The sequence below is a fragment of the Salvelinus alpinus genome, chromosome 25 (genome assembly GCF_045679555.1).
Source record: "Salvelinus alpinus chromosome 25, SLU_Salpinus.1, whole genome shotgun sequence".
Classification (NCBI taxonomy): Eukaryota; Metazoa; Chordata; class Actinopteri; order Salmoniformes; family Salmonidae; genus Salvelinus; species Salvelinus alpinus.
Window position 1 is genome coordinate 13,431,894 of NC_092110.1, and position 20,387 is coordinate 13,452,280.

General features: G+C 41.4%; 1 protein-coding gene and 1 pseudogene across 1 annotated transcript; both read left to right on the plus strand.

Moving 5' to 3' along the window:
• Positions 1 to 9,658: 9,658 nt before the first annotated feature.
• LOC139553038 (B2 bradykinin receptor-like) lies at positions 9,659 to 10,696 on the plus strand. Its single transcript, XM_071365028.1, has one exon. It carries the CDS (start codon positions 9,659 to 9,661, stop codon positions 10,694 to 10,696), a length of 1,038 nt encoding a protein of 345 aa, XP_071221129.1.
• A 4,512-nt stretch (positions 10,697 to 15,208) lies between these two features.
• LOC139553040 (B2 bradykinin receptor-like) lies at positions 15,209 to 19,832 on the plus strand (annotated as a pseudogene).
• Positions 19,833 to 20,387: the final 555 nt, after the last annotated feature.

Sequence of the window (20,387 nt, forward strand, 5' to 3'; positions counted from 1 at the left end):
AATTTGTTCTTAACTTCTTGCCGCACGGATCCCTTTTACGGGATCATTTTCGTAAACAACCACTGAATTGGCAGCGCGCCAAACTCAAAAATAATCCTAAAGATATTTATAATCATGGAATCACAAGTGAAATATACCAAAACACAGCTTAGCTTGTTGTTAATCCACCTATCGTGTCAGATTTTGAAAATATACTTTACAGCGAAAGCAATCCAAGCGTTTGTGAGTGTATCAATCACTGCTAGAAAAGCTAGCCTTAAATTAGCTTGGTCACGAAAGTCAGAAAAGCAATAAAATGAATCGCTTACTTTTGATAATCTTCGGATGTTTGTACTCACGAGACTCCCAGTTACACAATAAATGTTCTTTTTGTTCGATAAAGATTAGTTTTATAACCAAAATCCGCCATTTCGTTTGCGCGTTATGTTCAGAAAACCACATGCACGTTCCGGCCCTGAAAGGCAGACACAAATTCCAAAAAGTATCAAATTCAAAAATATTTCTAAAAATATTTATAATCATGAAATCACAAGTGAAATATACCAAAACACAGCTTAGCTTGTTGTTAATCCACCTATCGTGTCAGATTTTGAAAATATGCTTTACAGCGAAAGCAATCCAAGCGTTTGTGAGTGTATCAATCACTGCTAGAAAAGCTAGCCTTAAATTAGCTTGGTCACGAAAGTCAGAAAAGCAATAAAATGAATCGCTTACCTTTGATAATCTTCGGATGTTTGTACTCAAGAGACTCCCAGTTACACAATAAATGTTATTTTTGTTCGATAAAGATTAGTTTTATAACCAAAAATCGGCATTTGGTTTGCGCGTTATGTTCAGAAAACCACAAGTCCGTTCTGGTACTGAAGGGCAGACGAAAATTCCAAAAAGTATCCGTAATGTTCGTAGAAACATGTCAAAGGTTTATAATCAATCCTCAGGTTGTTTTTAACATACACAATCAATCATATTTCAACCAGACGGTAAACTGTTCAATTCTACAGAGATAGAAAATGTCGAGCCAAATCTCTTCTACGCAGGAACCAATCAAAGGACACCTGGTCATCCACTGACGCGTTTTGATAAATCTCGCTCATTTTTCAAAATAAAAGCCTGAAACTATGTCTAAAGCCTTGTCACAGCCTGAGGAAGCCATTGGAAAAGGAATCTGGTTAATACCCCTTTAAATGGAAGAGGGACAAGCAATAAAACAGGGGTAAAAATGTAAAAAAGGCACTGGATTTCCTCAGGTTTCGCCTGCAAAACCAGTTCTGTTATACTCACAGACAATATTTTGACAGTTTTGGAAACTTTTGAGTGTTTTCTATCCTAATCTGTAAATTATATGCATATTCTACGATCTGGGCCTGAGAAATAGTCAGTTTACCTTGGTAACGTTATTAAAAAATAATAATAATAATAATTCTGCCCCCTAGCTTCAAGAGGTTTTAACTGACTTGCCTAGTTAAATAAAGGTTAAAAAAAATCACTTTGTGGCTGTCGTAACTAGTGACGACCTAGAATTAGCTTGACTCAAATTACTGCCCTGATGACACAGATGGCTACATCAACAATGTGTGTTATGTGAAAAGTTTTATTAAAAAACACCTGGTTTGATAATCTAGTAGGTTAATTACCCAGCAAAGCAGATACAAGTAATATAGTCATTTTGGTTGTGAAGTGCATTATCAAAAAGCTTTGTCCTTTCTTTTCAACAAAATGCAGTTTACCACTTGGCTGTCTATTGTATCACCCTGTCACAGCCCCTCCCAGTCAACACCACCTCATAATATGAGGAAGTACATTGTTTATAAGGATTGCCTGCTGCAGTTGTTTGAGAGAGATTCAGTTTGCAGCTGAACATGCAACAAGGGGACCCTCAGCATCACGCAGATATGCCCTCACTTTGAGCATTGCTATAAATGGAACAGGAAGGACACTTGAATCAGGTTGGTGACGTTTGACCTGGTCATAGTTTGTCCCAATTCACCTTCTGATCGCTATGTTTACCATTCTCATTTCACATATCATGAGAACTGAAGTGAAATAGAAAGGTGAATGCAGCAATCGGGTTGGTTCCACCATGCTAATCATAACCACAATTGATAACATAAGCAGTGCACTGTGTGTGTGTGTGTGTGTTTGTGTGTGACCAACCAGTATCTTTGATGAGGGGCCAGGAGCTGATCTATACTGCCATGCCAATCAAGAGGGCACTGGCAAAGTCCTTACCTCCAGCCTCACCTCCTGGCTGCTCACCAACGGTCGTTGATGGGGAGACCAGAATTAGGTATGTTTAGTCTGACCTGTTCAAACTTCAACGTAGTACATGTTTGTTTGTCAGACATCACCTATCCAACTGCCATTGGTAATAGAAGAGGAACTGTGTATGTGTTTACAGATGCATCTATGGAGACAGATCTTCAAGACCTGCAAGATGATGTGAAGAAGTTCAGACCGACAGACAGGCTTGATATTGATGTCTCTGGATGGAGAGAGACCTGGCATGCAACACATCCACAATATGGGACTGAAGGGGATTACTAAAAATACAGTACAGCAGAAATGTCCAGCATTTGCAACACCCTTTTCATTCTATGTGTCACTGATTAACTTTGCCTCAACTCTGCCTATTTCTACAGATGGAGAGGACTACAGATGCTTTTGCCAAATGCCAGACCTGTTCAAACTTCAACATAGTACCTGTTTGTGTGTCAGATATTACCCATCCTAACTGCCATTGGTAATAGAACAGTGACTATGTGTGTATGTGTTCTCAGAAAAATAAAAAGAGTCAGCACATAGAGACTTTGCAAGATGATGTCCAGACTGACAGACAGGCTTTCTACTGATGTCACTGAATTGAGAGAGACCTGGCACTCGGCATTAACATTTTACTAGACACAACTTTTACTTGAATTGTCTTTTTTTAAGTTATTGAATTGAATGGTATCAGTCAATATGGGGAGGGAGACACCCTGTGTATTCTGCACCAGGATCAGGGAACTGTTGTATACAGGACACCACACAGGAAGGTATGGCCACTGACATGTTTGCCAAGGTAGCCACCTAAACACCTAACAAAATGCCGATGGGCACAGTATCTGTATCGGCTGGGAATGACAATGAAATGTGAAAAGTCACTTTGTTAAATTAGCAGAACACTGTGTCTATGGTATTATGTAAAGGGTTGTTTGTTCTACATGGACCTGTTACTACATTTGAAAGTTATTAAAACACTTAGTTTATAATACGTACATACATTCAGGAGGCTACTGACCTATTCAAAGCATCTCACCATACATCTGCCTGTAGTTATTGAACTCAACCTACAGGAGGTTTCCCACTGGGCACAGACGCCAGTTCAACGTCTAGTTTTTATTTACATTTGGTTGAGTTGTCAACTAATGTGAATTCAACATTAAATCAACAAAACATTTCACCATGTCATTGGATTTAGGTGAAAGAAAATACAAAATTCCCTTATGTTGATGACTTAAAAAAAAATTAGCTCATCAGTTTTCCACATATAATTTTTTGTTGTTGAAATGACACGGAAACATGAAAATATTATTTGATTTAGATTAATAATATTTTTATACAAACAACTTAGATATCTCAGCTACCATTATACACTGTGTCTCTGTTTCTAAGACATACCAATCGTTTACAATTCAACCGAAAGTGTCGGAAGTCAAAATGTTACAATTAACCCAGAGGCTACACTGAGGCTACACTGTCTTCAGTAGTAAAAAATTAGGTGTAATTAAAAAAAATCTGATTTGAAACTGATACCGTAAAATTTCAATTAAACACAGTCTAAAATAGCCACTTGTCCCTTTTAATAGCCTGGCAACTACACACACTTAAGCAAATAAACGCCTGTTTCAAATAAATGCTGGGGGGTCTAAGTTAATTGTTTAAGAGGTTACAATGAATTACCATTAATTGTTTGAGGTTTAATGTTTAATTCATTACATAAAATAATTCAGTAATGACTCTGAAAAAAGGATGGCAATCATCCGTTTTATCGCCAGTAAGAAACTGCTAGCCATTGGCGGAAAACAGCTAAGAACTGCTAGCTAACTGGCAAGCACAAAAACAATTTTGGGAGTACAGACCCCTAGAAACAGGCCAATTACCCTCTAGTGGTGAAAGAAAGAACTGCCAAAAATGCACAGTCAAAGAGGACAATAATTATTCCACTGGCTCAAATAGAAGTCTTTCATAAGCACCTTTTGTGTTCAGTGATTTAAGCAAAGACACGTCAGGGCTATTAATTAAAGTTTTACGGTATTTAAATGAAAATACACTAAATTGAAAAAATATGTTTTCATTTTGGGCATGTCATATTGACAAAAACACTGAGAAGCCAAAATGTATATATTTCATTATTATTTCACTTATAATTCACTGTATCGCAATTCCAGTGGCTCAGAAGTTCACATACACTAAGTTGACTGTGCCTTTAAACAGGTTGGAAAATTCCTGAAAATTATGTCATGGCTTTAGAAGCTTCTGACAGGCTAATTGACATCATTTGAGTCAATTGGAGGTGTACCCGTGGATGTATTTCAAGGCCTACCTTCAAACTCAGTGCCTCTTTGAGTGACATCATGGGAAAATCAAAAAACATCAGCCAAGAGATCAGAAAAAAAATTGTAGACCTCCACAAGTCTGGTTCATCCTTGGGAGCAATTTCCAAACGCCTGAAGGTACCATGTTCATATGTACAAACAATAGTATGCAAGTGTAAACACCATGGGACCGCGCAGCCGTCATACTGCTCAGGAAGGAGATGCGTTCTGTCTCCTAGAGATGAACGTACTTGGTGCGAAAAGTGCAAATCAATCCCAGAACAACAGAAAAGGACCTTGTGAAGATGCTGGAGGAAACAGGGACAAAAGTATCTATATCCACAGTTAAATGAGTCCTATATTGACATAACCTGAAAGGCCGCTCAGCAAGGAAGAAGCCACTGCTCCAAAACTGCCATAAAAAAAGCCAAACTCTGGTTTGCAACTGCACATGGGGACAAAGATCGTACTTTTTGGAGAAATGTCCTATGGATTGATGAAACAAAAATAGAACTGTTTCGCCATAATAACCATTGTTATGTTTGGAGGAAAAAGGGGGAGGCTTGCAAGCCGAAGAACACCATCCAACCGTGAAGCACTGGGGTGGCAGCATCATGTTGTGGGGGTGCTTTGCTGCAGGAGGGACTGGTGCACTTCTCAAAATAGATGGCATCACGAGAAAGGAAAATTATGTGGATATTTTGAAGCAACATCTCAAGACATCAGTCAGGAAGTAAAGCTTGGTCGCAAATGGGTCTTCCAAAATGTACAATGACCCCAAGCATTCTTCCAAAGTTGTGGCAAAATGGCTTAAGGACAACAAAGTCAAGGTATTAGAGTGGCCATCACAAAGCCCTGACCTCAATCCTGTAGAAGATTTGTGGGCAGAACTAAAAATGCATGTGCAAGCATGGAGGCCTGCAAACCTGACTCAGTTACACCAGCTCTGCCAGGAGGAATGGGCCAAAATTCACCCAATTTATTGTGGGAAGCTTGTGGAAGGTTACCCGAAACGTTTGACCCAAGTTAAACAATTTAAAGGCAATGCTACCAAATACTAATTGTGTGTATGTAAACTTCTGACCCACTAGGAATGTGATGAAAGAAATCAAAGCTGAAATAAATCATTCTCTACCATTATTCTGACATTTCACATTCTTAAAATAAGGTGGTGATCCTAATTGACCAAAAACAGGGATGTTTTACTGGGATTAAATGTCAGGAATTGTGAAAATCTGAGTTTAAATGTATTTGGCCAAGGTGTATGTAAATTTACAACTTCAACTGTATATCTCTCAGGTGTAGGAGAGACACTTCAGAACAAACTTCCTTTATATATGTTTTTGGGACTGTTGTTCCATGTAGTGAATCTGTTATTCAATGCGTTTGTATGGTCTCAGGCCCAAAATTATTTGATCAAATATACCGTTACAAAGTTTGGGGTCACTTAGAAATGTCCTTGTTTTCCATGAGAATATACATGAAATGAGTTTCAAAATGAATAGTAAATATATTCAAGACGTTGACAAGGTTATAAACAATGATTTTTAATTGAAATAATAATTGTGTCCTTCAAACTTTGCTTTCGTCAAAGAATCCTCAATTTTCAGCAATTACAGCCTTGCAGACCTTTGGCATTCTAGTTGTCAATTTTTTGAAGTAATCTGAAGAGATTTCACCCCATGCTTCCTGAAGCACCTCCCACAAGTTGGATTGGCAGTTCTTACGTACCATAAGGTCAAGCTGCTCCCACAAAAGCTCAATAGGGTTGAGATCCGGTGACTGTGCTGGCCACTCCATTATAGACCGAATACCAGCTGACTGCTTCTCCCCTAAATAGTTCTTGCATAGGTTGGAGCTGTGCTTTGAGTAATTGTCCTGTTGTAGGATATGGCTTTTTCTTTGCAACTCTGCCTAGAAGGCCAGCATCCCGGAGTCGCCTCTTCACCGATGACTTTGAGATTGATGTTTTGCGTGTACTATTTAGTGAAGCTGCCAGTTGAAGACTTGTGAGGCATCTGTTTCTCAAACTAGACACTCTAATGTACTTGTCCTCTTGCTCAGTTGTGCACCGGGGCCTCCCACTCCTCTTTCTATTCTGGTTAGAGCCAGTTTGCGCTGTTCTGTGAAGGGAGTAGTACACAGCGTTGTACGAGATCTTCAGTTCTTGGCAATTTCTCGAATGGAATAGCCTTCATTTCTCAGAACAAGAATAGACTGAAGAGTTTCAGAACAAAGGTCTTTGTTTCTGGCCATTTTGAGCCTGTAATTGAAACCAGAAATAGTCTAAAGAAGGCCAGTTTTATTGCCTCTTTAATCAGAACAACAGTTTTCAGCTGTGCTAACATAATTGCAAAATAATTTTCTAATGATCAATTAGCCTTTTAAAATGATAAACTTGGATTAGCTAACACAACGTGCCATTGGAACACAGGAGCGATGGTGTGAACGCTGCGTGTAACACATCCGGTGTCAGGATAAATAAAAAGCAAGGTCTGCTAACTTTCTTTAATTATGTTTAATTACCGCAAACAATGAATGGCAAATGCAATTTTCGTATATACGGGTTCGCTGTATCACCACGCAGGGTTAACAGGGAACTGGCAGGAAGTACGTAAACAGCTGTTCTTATACCGTGATGACGTAGTTCCAACGCGTCTGTTGGCCTATCACAGTAGAGCCTGGGCGCGGTTTAGACTTTGCCCCGCCTTTGCTGGCCCTCGGATTTGTCCAAGCCCCTTGGCGCGTTCCTTTTGTCCACATCTGGTTGCTGGGTAGATTAGATCCGTCTTGTGTCTGTCGATTCTACACTGAAACAGTTCCTAATATGGTATTGTCCAGTATTCTAACTTCCTGGTTGGCCTAGAGAGATGCACCCCTCCCCTCTCCAGACTGTCCACAGCTTTTATGGCCTGTGTTGGTCAGTCCTTACACCTACATTGTTTGTATTGTTTGTGTGTGTGTGTAACAAAACAATATTCATCTTCAAACAGGCTATAGTGCATAAACATAAATCCTAACAATGGTTGCTGATAATGGGCATATGTAAGCCGATGTAGATACTCCATAAAAAAATCTGCCATTTCCAGCTACAATAGTAATTTACAACATTAACAATGTCTACACTGTATTTCTGATCAATTTGATGTTATTTTAATGGACAAAAATGAGCTTTTCTTTCAAAAACAAGGACATATTTTTTTATATTTGATACTTCAAGGGGTCTTAAAATTCGAAATCAAAACCTCTCGAGCCAGCTAGGGCGTGGAACCCCGACGAGCTGGCTAGGCACCCCCGGTTCCATCCGCAGCGACCCAGGACCGACGTCACCACCAACCGTAAAGCCAGTACTCCCCGAAGCTTCGTATGATGGCTTCAGGATTCTGTAAAAAACGACGCCGGACAGGAGAAGCAGTTACGGGGAGTCAGACATTTATTCGGGAACAGACAAGGAAACAAGACAGGAACAGCGTCAGAACACGGGTAACACGAACATGAAACAATTAATCCCGAAGCAGGGAACAGAGTTTGGGAACAGACAGATATAGGGAATGTAATGACACAAGTAATTGAGTCCACGTGAGTCCAATGATTGCTGATGTGCGTGACGGGGGGAAGGCAGGTGTGCGTACTGACGGTATCTTGAGTGCGTAATGCTGGGGATCCTGGAGCGCCAGGGGGAGGAAGAGCAGGAGCAGGTGTGACAGCAACGACGAGTCAGCCTATAGGGAGGAGGTAAGTGAACTGGCATTCGTGGTGCCAGGACAACAACCTCTACCTCAACGTCAGCAAAACAAAGGAGTTGATTGTTCACTTCAGGAAGCATCGGAGGGTATGCTGCAGTGAAGAAAGTCAGAAGTTTAAAAATGTTTAAGACCCCTTTGAAGTATCACATTTTTTTAAATATATAATTTGATGAAAAAAATGTTTTGTCCTTACTGCCCATACAAACACATAGAATAACAGATTCAATACATGGAACAACAGATATAAAATCAGTTTGTTCTGAAGTGTCTGTCCTATATCTGAGAGACAAGAAATATTATGATTTTTTTTTACATGTACTTAAACACTTGCCCCCCAATCCCCCCTTCCCTTATACATGTGTTGATATTGTACTTTAAAGTGTGCCTTCCTGTATTTTATGGTAAAATGTTTATTCTATTCTACTGAGCCATTTACTTTATGTTCATATTCTTCTCGTTTATTATTTCTTGTTGTTGTTGCATTGTCGAAAAGGAACCTGCAAGTAAGCATTTCATTGTACAGTGTATACCACGTCTATCTTGTACATACAACTAATACAATTTGAAACTGAAATTGAAACCATTGTGTGGGTGAAGTAATTGATGAGGAGCAGAGAGGAAATAATTTTGCTGCTGGGTCCCCCCAAAAATTGTGGTATTCCTAGGTACTTCAGTCAAAAAGAGTGATACTGAGTAACCTACAATAATATTCTCCCCCATTCACTGTAAGGTACCCCATTCTTTTACTTGTGTCTTGATAGAATGAAAACACACTTTTTTGAATTCCACTGAGGCTGTGCTGACTTACAGTACAGTGAGGGAGGTGTAGACAGAGCTCACAGAGCGAGTACCCCATGCACTTTTACTTTTCTCTTGGGAGACTGAAAACATACTCTCTGGATTCCACTGAGTGAAGCTGTACCGACTTACAGTACAGAGGGAGGTGTAGACAGAGTCAGTCGACAGAGAGTGTGCTACATGTCATCCAGATAAGAGAGAAGGACCATCTGTTGCCTGCAGAGCCATTTAGATGACTGTACATCACGGTGGTTTATGTAAAGAGCTGAGGTGTGCTTCACAAGGCAACAGCACGCAGAGCCTGTGTACTCTTACTAATATCAATATTAGCCCTTCCATTCTCTTCCTCCCCAGTCCATTAGCACATTATTCATTTTATTTTGAACCAGAGGGTAGCAGTTTACTTTACTTTGAAATGAGTTTAGTCGTGGTACACATGTTCAGTAGCATTGACATAATTAAAAGCTTTTTTGATGTTTTATAATATAAAATTGTGCTCCAACATTGACACACACAATCTCTCTTCAGACAGCTCTCGAAATGGTCTCAAACTGGTCGGTGGACCCTTTAATGGAGTGTAACCACACAGCAGCCTGGGATTGGGTGTACTCCATCCAGCCAGTTTACATGTCCATCATCTGCCTGCTGGGAATGGTGGGCAACACCTTCGTGCTGTGTGTGTTCTGCTTCCAGAAGAGACACAGCACAGTGGCAGACATCTACCTGGGGAACCTGGCTGCTGCAGACCTCCTCATGGTGTCCTGCCTGCCCTTCTGGGTGGTGGCGGTCATACAGGAGTTCCACTGGCCATTTGGTGAGCTTATGTGTCAGCTGGTGAACATTGTCATTGGGATGAACTACTACTGCAGCGTCCTGTTCCTTACGCTGGTGAGTGTGGACAGGTACCTGGTGCTGGCCCGTCCCCTGTCGTCCCAGGGCAGGGGAAGAAAACCAGCCTGGGCCAGCGGGATCTGCCTGGTTGTCTGGGTGGTGGGCGCTCTTCTCAGCCTCCCAGCCCTACTCTTCCGATCCGTCCAGTTCTTCCCCCACCTGGGGGTGGAGGCGTGCTACATGGCATACCCCCACGACGGCTGGAGGCTGCGCTACAACCTGACCGTCAACATAGTGGGCTTTCTGGTTCCTATACCCATTGTGTCCTTCTGCAGCTACCACATCATCAGTGTCCTACGGGACAACCAGGCGAGCAGGGGGAGGAGCACGACGGCGGCAGGCACGGAGAGGAAGGCTGCCCAGCTGGTGCTTATCGTCCTGGCCATCTTCATCCTCTGCTGGCTGCCCTACCAGGTCGTCATCTTCCTGGATACCCTGTATCACTATGAGGTCATCTCTGGCTGCGGCTGGGTGGATGTATTAGAAATCAGCACTCAACTGGCTACCTACCTGGGCTACAGCAACAGCTCACTGAACCCTTTTCTGTATGTGATTGTGGGGAAGCACTTTAAGCAGAGGGCAAGAGGGGTATGTAGACAGATGATGTGCTGTGGAAAGGGAAGGAAGTCCTATCATACTGTCAATCTCAACTCCACCATTAAGTACACAGACTCCACTAAGGTATGATTTATAAACCCCAAATAACCATGTCATTTTAAAGCACATATTTCTGCACTAGCATCACTGTTTTGTGTAACAGCAACTTGTGAATGTGTTTTGTGTTTACATTGTATTTAGCTTTGCTACTGTGTGTTTTCTTTAAATCAAATCAAACTTTATTTGTCACATGCGCCAAATACAAGTGTAGACCTTACCATGACATGCTTACTTACAAGCCCTTAACCAACAGTTCAGTTAAAGAAGAGGTTAAGAAAATATTTACCAAATAAACGAATGTAAAAAATAATACAAAGTACCACAATAACATAACAATAACGAGGCTATATACAGGGGGTACCGGTACCGAGTCAGTGTGCGGGGGACAGGTTAGTTGAGGTAATGTAGGTAGGGGTGAAGTGACTATGCATAGATAATAAACAGTGAGTAGCAGATGTGTACAAAACAAATGGGGGGGGGGGGGGGGGGGCAATGTAAATAGTCCGGTGGCCATTTGATTAATTGTTCAGCAGTCTTATGGCTTGGGGGTAGAAGCTGTTAAGGAGCCTTTTGGTCCTAGACTTGGCGCTCCGGTACCACTTACCATGTGATAGCAGAGAAAACAGTCTATGACTTGGGTGACTGGAGTCTCTGACAATTTGATGGGCTTTCCTCTGACACCGCCTATCATATATCTCCTGGATGGCAGGAAGTTTGGCCCCAGTGATGTACTGGGCCATACACACTACCCTCTGTAGCGACTTACGGTCAGATGCCGAGCAGTTGCCATACCAGGCGGTGATGCAACCGGTCAGGATGCTCTCGATGGTGCAGCTGTAGAATCTTTTGAGGATCTGGGGACCCATTCCTAATCTTTTCAGTCTCCTGAGGGGGAATAGGCATTGTCGTGCCCTCTTCACGACTGTCTTGGTGTGTTTGAACCATGATAGTTTGTTGGTGATGTGGACACCAAGGAACTTGAAACTCTCGACCCGCTCCACTACAGCCCCGTCGATGTTAATGGGAGCCTGTTCAGCCCTCCTTTTCCTGTAGTCCACAATCAGCTCCTTTGTCTTGCTCACATTGAGGGAGAGGTTGTTGTCCTGGCATCACACTGCCAGTTCTCTGACCTCCTCCGTAGAGGCCGTCTCATCGTTGTTGGTGATCAGGCCTACCCTTGTTGTGTCGTAAGCAAACTTAATGATGGTGTTGGAGTCGTGTTTGGCCACACAGTCGTGGATGAACAGGGAGTATAGGAGGGGACTAAGTACACACCCCTGAGAGGCCCCAGTGTTGAGGATCAGCGTAGAAGACATGTTGTTGCCTACCCCCTACCCGTCAGGAAGTCCAGGATCCAGTTGCAGAGGGAGGTGTTTAGTCCCAGGGTACTTAGCTTAGTGATGAGCTTCATGGGCACTATGGTGTTGAACGCTGAGCTGTAGTCAATGAACAGAATTCTCACATAGGTGTTCCTTTTGTCCAGGTGGAAAAGGGCAGTGTGGAGTGCGATTGAGATTGCGTCATCTGTGGATATGTTGTGGCAGTATGCAAATTGGAGTGGGTCTAGGGTATCCGGGAGGATGCTGTTGATGTGAGCCATGACCAGCCTTTCAAAGCACTTCATGACTACCGACGTGAGTGCTACGGGGCGGTAATCATTTAGGCAGGTTACCTTCGCTTCCTTGGGCACAGGGACTATGGTGGTCTGCTTGAAACATGTAGGTATTACAGAGAAGACACTTGACAGTTGGTCTGCGCATGCTTTGAGTACAAGTCCTGGTAATCCGTCTGCCCCTGCAGCTTTGTTAATGTTGACCTGTTTAAAGGTCTTGCTTACATCGGCTACCAAGAGCGTTATCACACAGTCATCCAGAACAGCTGATGCTCTTGTCTTGTTTTCAAGCCTGACCACATCCAACGAGCGTCAGAGCCGGTGTAGTAGGATTCAATCTTAATCCTGTATTGATGCTTTGCATGTTTGATGGTTCGTCTTAGGGCATAACGGGATTTCTTATAAACGTCCGGATTAGTGTCCCGTTCCTTGAAAGCGGCAGCTCTAGCCTTTAGCTCGATGCAGATGTTGCCTGTAATCCATGGCTTCTGGTTTGGATATGTACGTACGGTCACTGTGGCGACGATGTCGTCAATGCACTTATTGATGAAGCCAATGACTGAGGTGGTATACTCCTCACTGCCATTGGATGAATCCTGGAACATATTCCAGTCTGTGCTAGCAAAACAGTCCTGTAGCGTAGCATCCGCGTCATCTGACCACTTCCTTATTGAGCGAGTCACTGGTATACCTGTATCTCAAAAAGGTTTCTCAGTGATTTTATATTTTATATGGTTTAGACATTTTTATTCATTCATACAAATAAAACATCTGTAAAGTCCTTGATAATAATCTATTTTATATGATAAGTGAATGTTTTTCTGACCAATACTGTGGAATAGTTATTGAATAGCTAAACTGCACAATAAAGATTGCAATGACTTGTTTGGTACTTACCATGCACAATTCCATGTGAAATGATTGAATGTAGTTATTGACAGGTCAGAGTAACAATCCAAATATACCCTCACATTGTCATAATGTGTGAGAAGGGGATATAGAGTACATTCTTATTCAACTCTAAGATGATGTCTAGCCAGCAAACAGACATTGGTTGTTGTGATGAATATCGGCCATACAGTATAACAGACCAGCCTTTAAGTTGAGAAGCTAAGTATGTTTACAGAGACTATGACTGATGGTTTTTGGAGTGCCAAAGAAGGGAAAGATCAGAGGGGTGTAGTCTGTACTGTATATATCTGTTCTGTACACTAAAGTGGATGTTTTGGTCTATGTAGAAATGAACCAGAGTGAAATAAGACGGACACATATTAAGTGGACCTAAAGCATGGGCCGACACTGAGTGTACAGAAAATTAGCAACACCTTCCTAGTTGCACCCCTTTTGCCCTCAGAACAGCCTCAATGTGTGGGGGCATGGACTCTACAAGGTGAAAGCATTCCACAGAGATGCTGGCCCATATTGACTCCAATCCTTTCCACAGTTGTGTCAAGTTGGCTGGATGTCCTTTGGGTGGTGGACCATTCTTGATACACACGGGAAACTGTTGAGTGTGAAAAACCCAACAATGTTGCAGTTCTTGACACACTCAAACCGGTGCGCCTGGCATTTACCATGTTCAAAGGCACTTCATTATGTTGCCTTGCCAATTCCCTCTCTGAATGACACATACACAATCCATGTCTCAATTTTCTCAAGGCTTAAAAATACTTTTTTAAACTGTCTCCTCCCCTTCATCTACACTGGTTGAAGTGGATTAAACAAGTGAGCTCAATAAGGCATCATAGCTGTCACCTGGTTTCAACTGGTCAGTCTGTCAGGGAATGAGCAGGTGTTGCTAATGTTTTATACACTCAGTGTATAGTACCTATAGAATGTTTCTGTAAAAATATGCATTACCATTACACTCTATAATCCAGAAACATTATTTTATTGTGATGCTATTTTATTTTTATCTATTTGTTAACTTTCTTACTTTTTAACTGCATTGTTGGGAAAGGGCTCATAAGTAAGCATTTCACGGTAAAGTCTACACTTGTTGTATTCGGCGCACGGGACAAATAAAATGTTATTCACTTTGAAATGACTCATGATGAAATATAAACAGAGGCTGTTCAATGATTAAGTTTAAATCTACTGGAAAGAAAGGGGGGACAGAAAGGAAATCATAGATCAAGCCAGCTACTTGGCCCTCGGCCTACAGTTATGTATGTGTGTTCTTACACCTCTGCCAAAAAGCTCCGGACCACTTCATAGAGGTTATAATAATGTTCTAAAATAATTCTAAAAGGAAAGTGGGTTTGTACACTTAAATGGGTTTGTACACTTAAATGGGTTTATACACTTGGCAAACAAGCTGTTCGCTTGACAAAATACATGTTCTCTCTTGAGTATTCGTACATTCTGATCTAACCTTTGGCGCTTCAGGAGGCAAACTGAAAGTGGCTTATAAACAAGTTGACATACACGATGGGACAAGGTTGTCAAAAAATGTTGTATACAGAACCAAACTTTCCAGCAGATCTCTCCCTAACTCAGTGAGTAGCTTAAAGATGAACAACACTACAAAACTCCTTTCAAAACTAAATTAACACTACGTAAGCAATTTATTACATGACATTCAAAAAGATGGCTCTGAGAGCCAGGCATCTGAATAAAGTAATTATATAGAGACTAAAGTAATTTAGTACAAATTAATACTGATAGACCAACACACTGACTGCCACTTTTTAGAGGTTATTCAACTTGACAAGAAGAAAGCATAGTTGTTTGATCAGCCATCTGTATTTTTAAGAATGTTCTACTCAGAGTCGCACATGATAAATCTTTCATGAGTTACTAAATCACATTTTAGAAGAAATAGTAATAAAACAATGTGTGATCAATTACTCCAAGGACTCCTGTCATGTCTTTCTTAAAACATCATGCTTAAATCCCTCTTTTGTCAAACAACACCAGAAATACTAAACATGTATGTGGATTCTGCATACTTAAGCAACCACAGCTTAACTGGAATACGGTAACCCTACAAGGGAGTTTTGAAGAGTTTGGACTTCAGCATACATTTTTGAAAGATATCTGGCTACAATGTTCGGGAGATTAATTACAGTGTTTTCCCCCTTGGCTTCTATTTCCATGCCAAATACAGTATCCAACTTCAGAGTCACAATATTTACATTAATATTGTTGTTTCTTAGTGAATAATAAGCACAGATAAGATATTTTCCTATGACCACAGAGCTGGTGGTCTCCATGGCAATGCTACTGTCAGAAAACATTAGCACAGTACTTCCCACCATCTAGACTCCTCTCCACAACAGAATGGATCCTGGTCTACAGCATCGTCCCTCCCTACATCTTAACCCTGTGTGTTGTGAAGCTGCTGGGTAATGGCTTCATCCTTCTGGTTTTCCATCTCCAGAGGTATCAGAGATATACCTGGGAAACCTGGTGCTGACTGACCTGCTCCTCCTGGCCCGCCTGCCCTTCTAGGCCATGAACATCCTCAACAACCACAACTGGCCGTATGGAGACTTCCTGTGACACATAGTCAATCAGTCTATCCTAGTCAACTTCTATACCAACATCTACCTGTTGGCAATGGTTAGTGTGGACCGTTACTTAGCGCTGGTGAGGACCATAAGGGCCAGTTGGCTGAGGAGGAAGTGCTACGCATTGGTGGTCTGCCTCATCCTGTGGCTGTTTGGTCTGCTGATGGGGGTGCTGGCGACGATTCACAGAAAGGAGATGTTTGTTGATGAACTTCAGACAATGGTGTGTATTCTGGAGTATCCTGACAACTCTGGGGAATCTTGGAAGCTAACCCACAACCTCCTGATGAACATTGTGGACTTTATTCAACCTGTTGTGGTGATTGTTTCCTGCAGTTGTAACATCATTAGAGCCCTGTGGAAGAGGAGGGAGAGTGTTTACATAGAGGATAGAAACTACAGGAAGGCCACAGTCCTCGTTTGCGCCGTGACGCTGCTGTTCCTTGTGTGTTGGAGTCACATTCAACTCTTCACCCTACTCGATATACTGTGTGAATTAGAGGTCTTGGACAAGAAGTGGGATCATACCTTGGATATTGGAACCCAAATTTCAACGTACCTAGCATTTCTGAACAGTAGCCTAAACCCTGTGCTGTAAGTATTTTCCGGACAGTATTTTAGGAGGAAAGTTAGCGCCATCTACAGGAAAACTAAGAATCGCAGGAGCTCTACTACAACTGAAAGCTGAAATGCCAGTGTATCAACCTATTGCCAAAGGGTTGATCAAATCAAACCTGTTGTAATACAGACATGTCTTCCTGCATTTTCCTCCACATTTGTGATTTGATATCAACTAAATGGCATTTTTAATGAATAACGCAATTTATCAAATATATCCACATCAAATGTGTGCAATCTAGAACCACATTATGTAGACCTATCAGATTTAGATTGCACGGAAATGATAGTCTCAAAAGTAAGATAGTGGCGATGTTTCCTGAAGCGTATATTGTGTACTCACAATGTCACAATGTCAATTTTAATGCTAAATATAACTTTTCCAGTCCTTTCTCTGAGACAAGCAAGAGAGATTGTAGATTATAGCAGGGAAGATCATGGGGGTGATAGATTTGAAATGCTACATAGGTGTGTGTGTTTCCATGAGACTTTGGAGCGATGCTCCAACATTTTTCAAACCAAAGGGAAGAGCGAGAAACTCAATTAAGCCTCCCGGAGTAACAAATGCCATCTTCTGGATGCTGTCAGAGTCCATGGCCAACTGCCAGTATCCGCTCTTGAGGTAGATAGTGCTGAATACTGTTGCTCCATGTAAGGACTCCAGTATTTCCTGAATTTGATGCATGGGGTAGGCGTCAAAAGGGTTCTTTGCATTGATGCCTCTGTAATCAACACAAAACCTTGTTCCTCCATCCTTTTTCTTCACAAGCACTACAAGTGATGTCCTTGATCTGTCTGTCTATGAACTCCTGCTTCTGCAAAGACACTAGGGAGGCCTTCTTTATGGGGACCTCATCAGCTCTTATGATGCAGTGAGAGACAAGAGTAGTGAGTACAACAGAATTTGTGAAAACATTGGGCCACTCCTGCAACAAGCAGTCAAGCTCTGCACAAATCTGTGGGCTGGTGTCCACCACACTAACTAGCTGCTGTATTAGGGCTTCAGATTTCTCACAACGTGACGTGGAGACATTGGCCCACAGCTTCATGCACAGCTTAAAAGCCTGTTGCATGAGTGGCCCACTGTTTGCACAAATTCTGTTGTACTCATTACTCTTGTCACTGACTGCACCATAACAACTGATAAGGTCCCCAAAGTCACCTTTGAAAAACAACTCTCCTTTTTTGTGTGCTTTATGCACATAAATATGATGTATGAACTGCAAACCACCCATGTTTAATTGTTGAGTTCACCATTCACTCTCTCAGCACACAGTGCAGTGCTAATTTCGTGTGACATTTAAGACAAAGAAATGCTAGAGACTAATAATGTTTGACATTCACTTTAGGATGCTAAGTTAAACAGTCACATCCCTGGTGCTTGAGAGAATGCAGGTTCTAGAGCAAAAGCCTTGAAATTCCTGATAAAATCTTGACTTTTAAAACCATTAAGGCAAATGGGTTTTTTCTTGGGTTTTTGGGGGAGCAGTTGTTCTATTTGTCATTGTGCACAGGCATGATGGTAATTAATATGTAAATACATAAATAGAGTAAAGGACTAATCAAAACATTATTCACAAGAGTACCTCCGTTGAACTTTCACCATTTGAATGAGTGCATTTCCAAGGAAAACCCTTATGCAAATATTTTCCTTGATGGAGACAGAAATTTGGCACCGAAATAAATATTGTGTGAGAGCAAAAGTAGAAAACACCTAGAAGAACAATATGTTACCAATGTTTTATTTTCATACAGCAGATAAGAGTGCCAAATATTACATCCTAGAAAATTCACGCAGTCTCCTCCCTTTCAGTTTACAAGATATTTAGGGGGGATTTTAAATTTAGTTAGGGGTTGACATAATTGCTACGCGAGTGACATTCAATTATCTGCTATATGGACCATCAGGGGTATTAGCCATCTGGGGCTCCAACAGCTACAACAGAGCTAAAACAGCCCTGTTCACACTAATTTCACCTTGTTTACAGTTTACAAAACCATCGCTTTGTGACATCTGCCATTATGTATAATGAAAGCATTTTTCTATTTTCATCCAACGCTATAGAGGAGATTAATATCATAAACATGAAGGAAATTAGGTTATAGTGTCCTGCTTTGTGGTTGAACTATGCCAATAGACAGAAATGTGGAATGATAAATTATGTTTGATGCAAATGTCATCAAAAAAATCCAGATTATCATTATTTACATTCAAATATTTTTGTTTGACCATGTTTGTATCCTAATGTACTTTTAACAAAACATATCTGAGAAATATGTCTACTGTTGGACAGGCATCTGTGTAAGAATACAAGACCCATCTGTTTTCTTCTCCCAAACTTTTCTCTCCTGTTGTGAGTACATGGAAATGGTTGCAGTGTAACAATTTGCGTGATCAAATGTTGACAGAGGAGACAGAACAGTGGGTCGATGCAGTAAGGCTGTTTGTCCGCTCTACCTCAATGAAACAAAAGAGGAAAACAACATCACATCACCTTCCACAAATACACTCCTAAACAATCCATGCACACCATTATGTTACATTACGTGTGCTAGTGGGGCCGCTGTCTTTTCAGAGGTAAATCAACCAGATAACATTCCTACTTATCAATTTGTCCTTTTCAGGTAAGTCTTCATGGGGACAGGAACAGGGAAATATGCATGTGCTTCAAATGCATACGTAGCATTTACAGTATTTATTCATATATATTTGGATACCCATTACTCAACTAACCACTAAATTGTCATCTAAATAAAATGTGATTGTTGGCTAAAACACAAATTCAGAGTGTAATTTACATTGAGAAAGAGAAAATATTACAAAGGCCTCCACTCCATTACACATCTTCATATAATACATATAATTTGTCCAACAAGGTCTAACAATATTCTAAATGTAGAACGATTGTTTTTGTTATTGATTAAAAAAATAAGTAGTGTATGCCCTAAGAACACTGGTAGAGCCATTCTCACAAGTTCCAGAAAACGAATTTGCATGCATAGAATTCACATGGAATAGAGGGGCTCCCAACATCCCTTTTCTCATTGAACCATACAAGTAGAGTAGTTGACTACAGCACAGAGCATGCAGAGTCATCTAACTCAGAGAAGGCAAAGACGGACCCAACAGTAGCACCACGCAATCAGACCAATTCTAACCTTCCTGACCCCTGCATTAAAGACAAAATGGGTGGACCGCCACATACTGTATACCCAGCGGCGTACTCCCTCTTCTTCCTCGTAGGCTTCCCCGGCTAACTGCCTGTCTCTGTAGGTGGCCTGGCTGCTAATGAGGAAAGGCAACAATTTGGCCGTGTACCTGGTCAACCTGTCAATCTCAGACCTCCTCTACACTATCTCCGTGCTGGTGTGGATGGGGCCAGCCCTGGGTCGGCCCGTACGGGACACCCTCTGTCTGTGGTGATGTACCATAGTTTCTACATTGGGTCTGATCTCCTCTGCTGCATCTCAGTGGATCGCTAACTGACCTTGGTCTACCCTCTTTACTGGGTCCGGCAGGTGCGTACTGCAGTGGCAGTGAGCGCTGTATTGTGTAGAACTGTCTATCCGCATCCACCTTCTTCACCACACGGGAGCGCTGCAGGGCTTCTCCTCCAGCGGCTGTGTAAAGAGGTCTTTTGGTATTTTATTAGGATCCCCATTAGCTGTTGCAAAAACAGCAGCTACTCTTCCTGGGGTCCACATAAAACATGAAACATAAAACAGATTGACGTAATACAGAACATCAATAGACAAGAACAACTCAAGCACAGAACTACATAAAAAAAATGTAAAGGCATACGTAGCCTACGTATCAATACATAAACACAAACTATCTAGGTCAAATAGGGGAGAGGAGTTGTGCCGCGATGTGTTGCTTTATCTGTTTGTTTTTTTTAAATAAAAACTGTAAAAATTGCTTTATGCTAGCATGCTTGTTTGAAATTATTTTTCAGAATTGGGACCTGCAACTAGCTTC

What these genes read in the sequence shown, in the direction of transcription:
- LOC139553038 (XM_071365028.1), top strand. Translation starts at nt 9,659, where the DNA reads ATGGTCTCAAACTGGTCGGTGGACCCTTTAATGGAGTGTAACCACACA.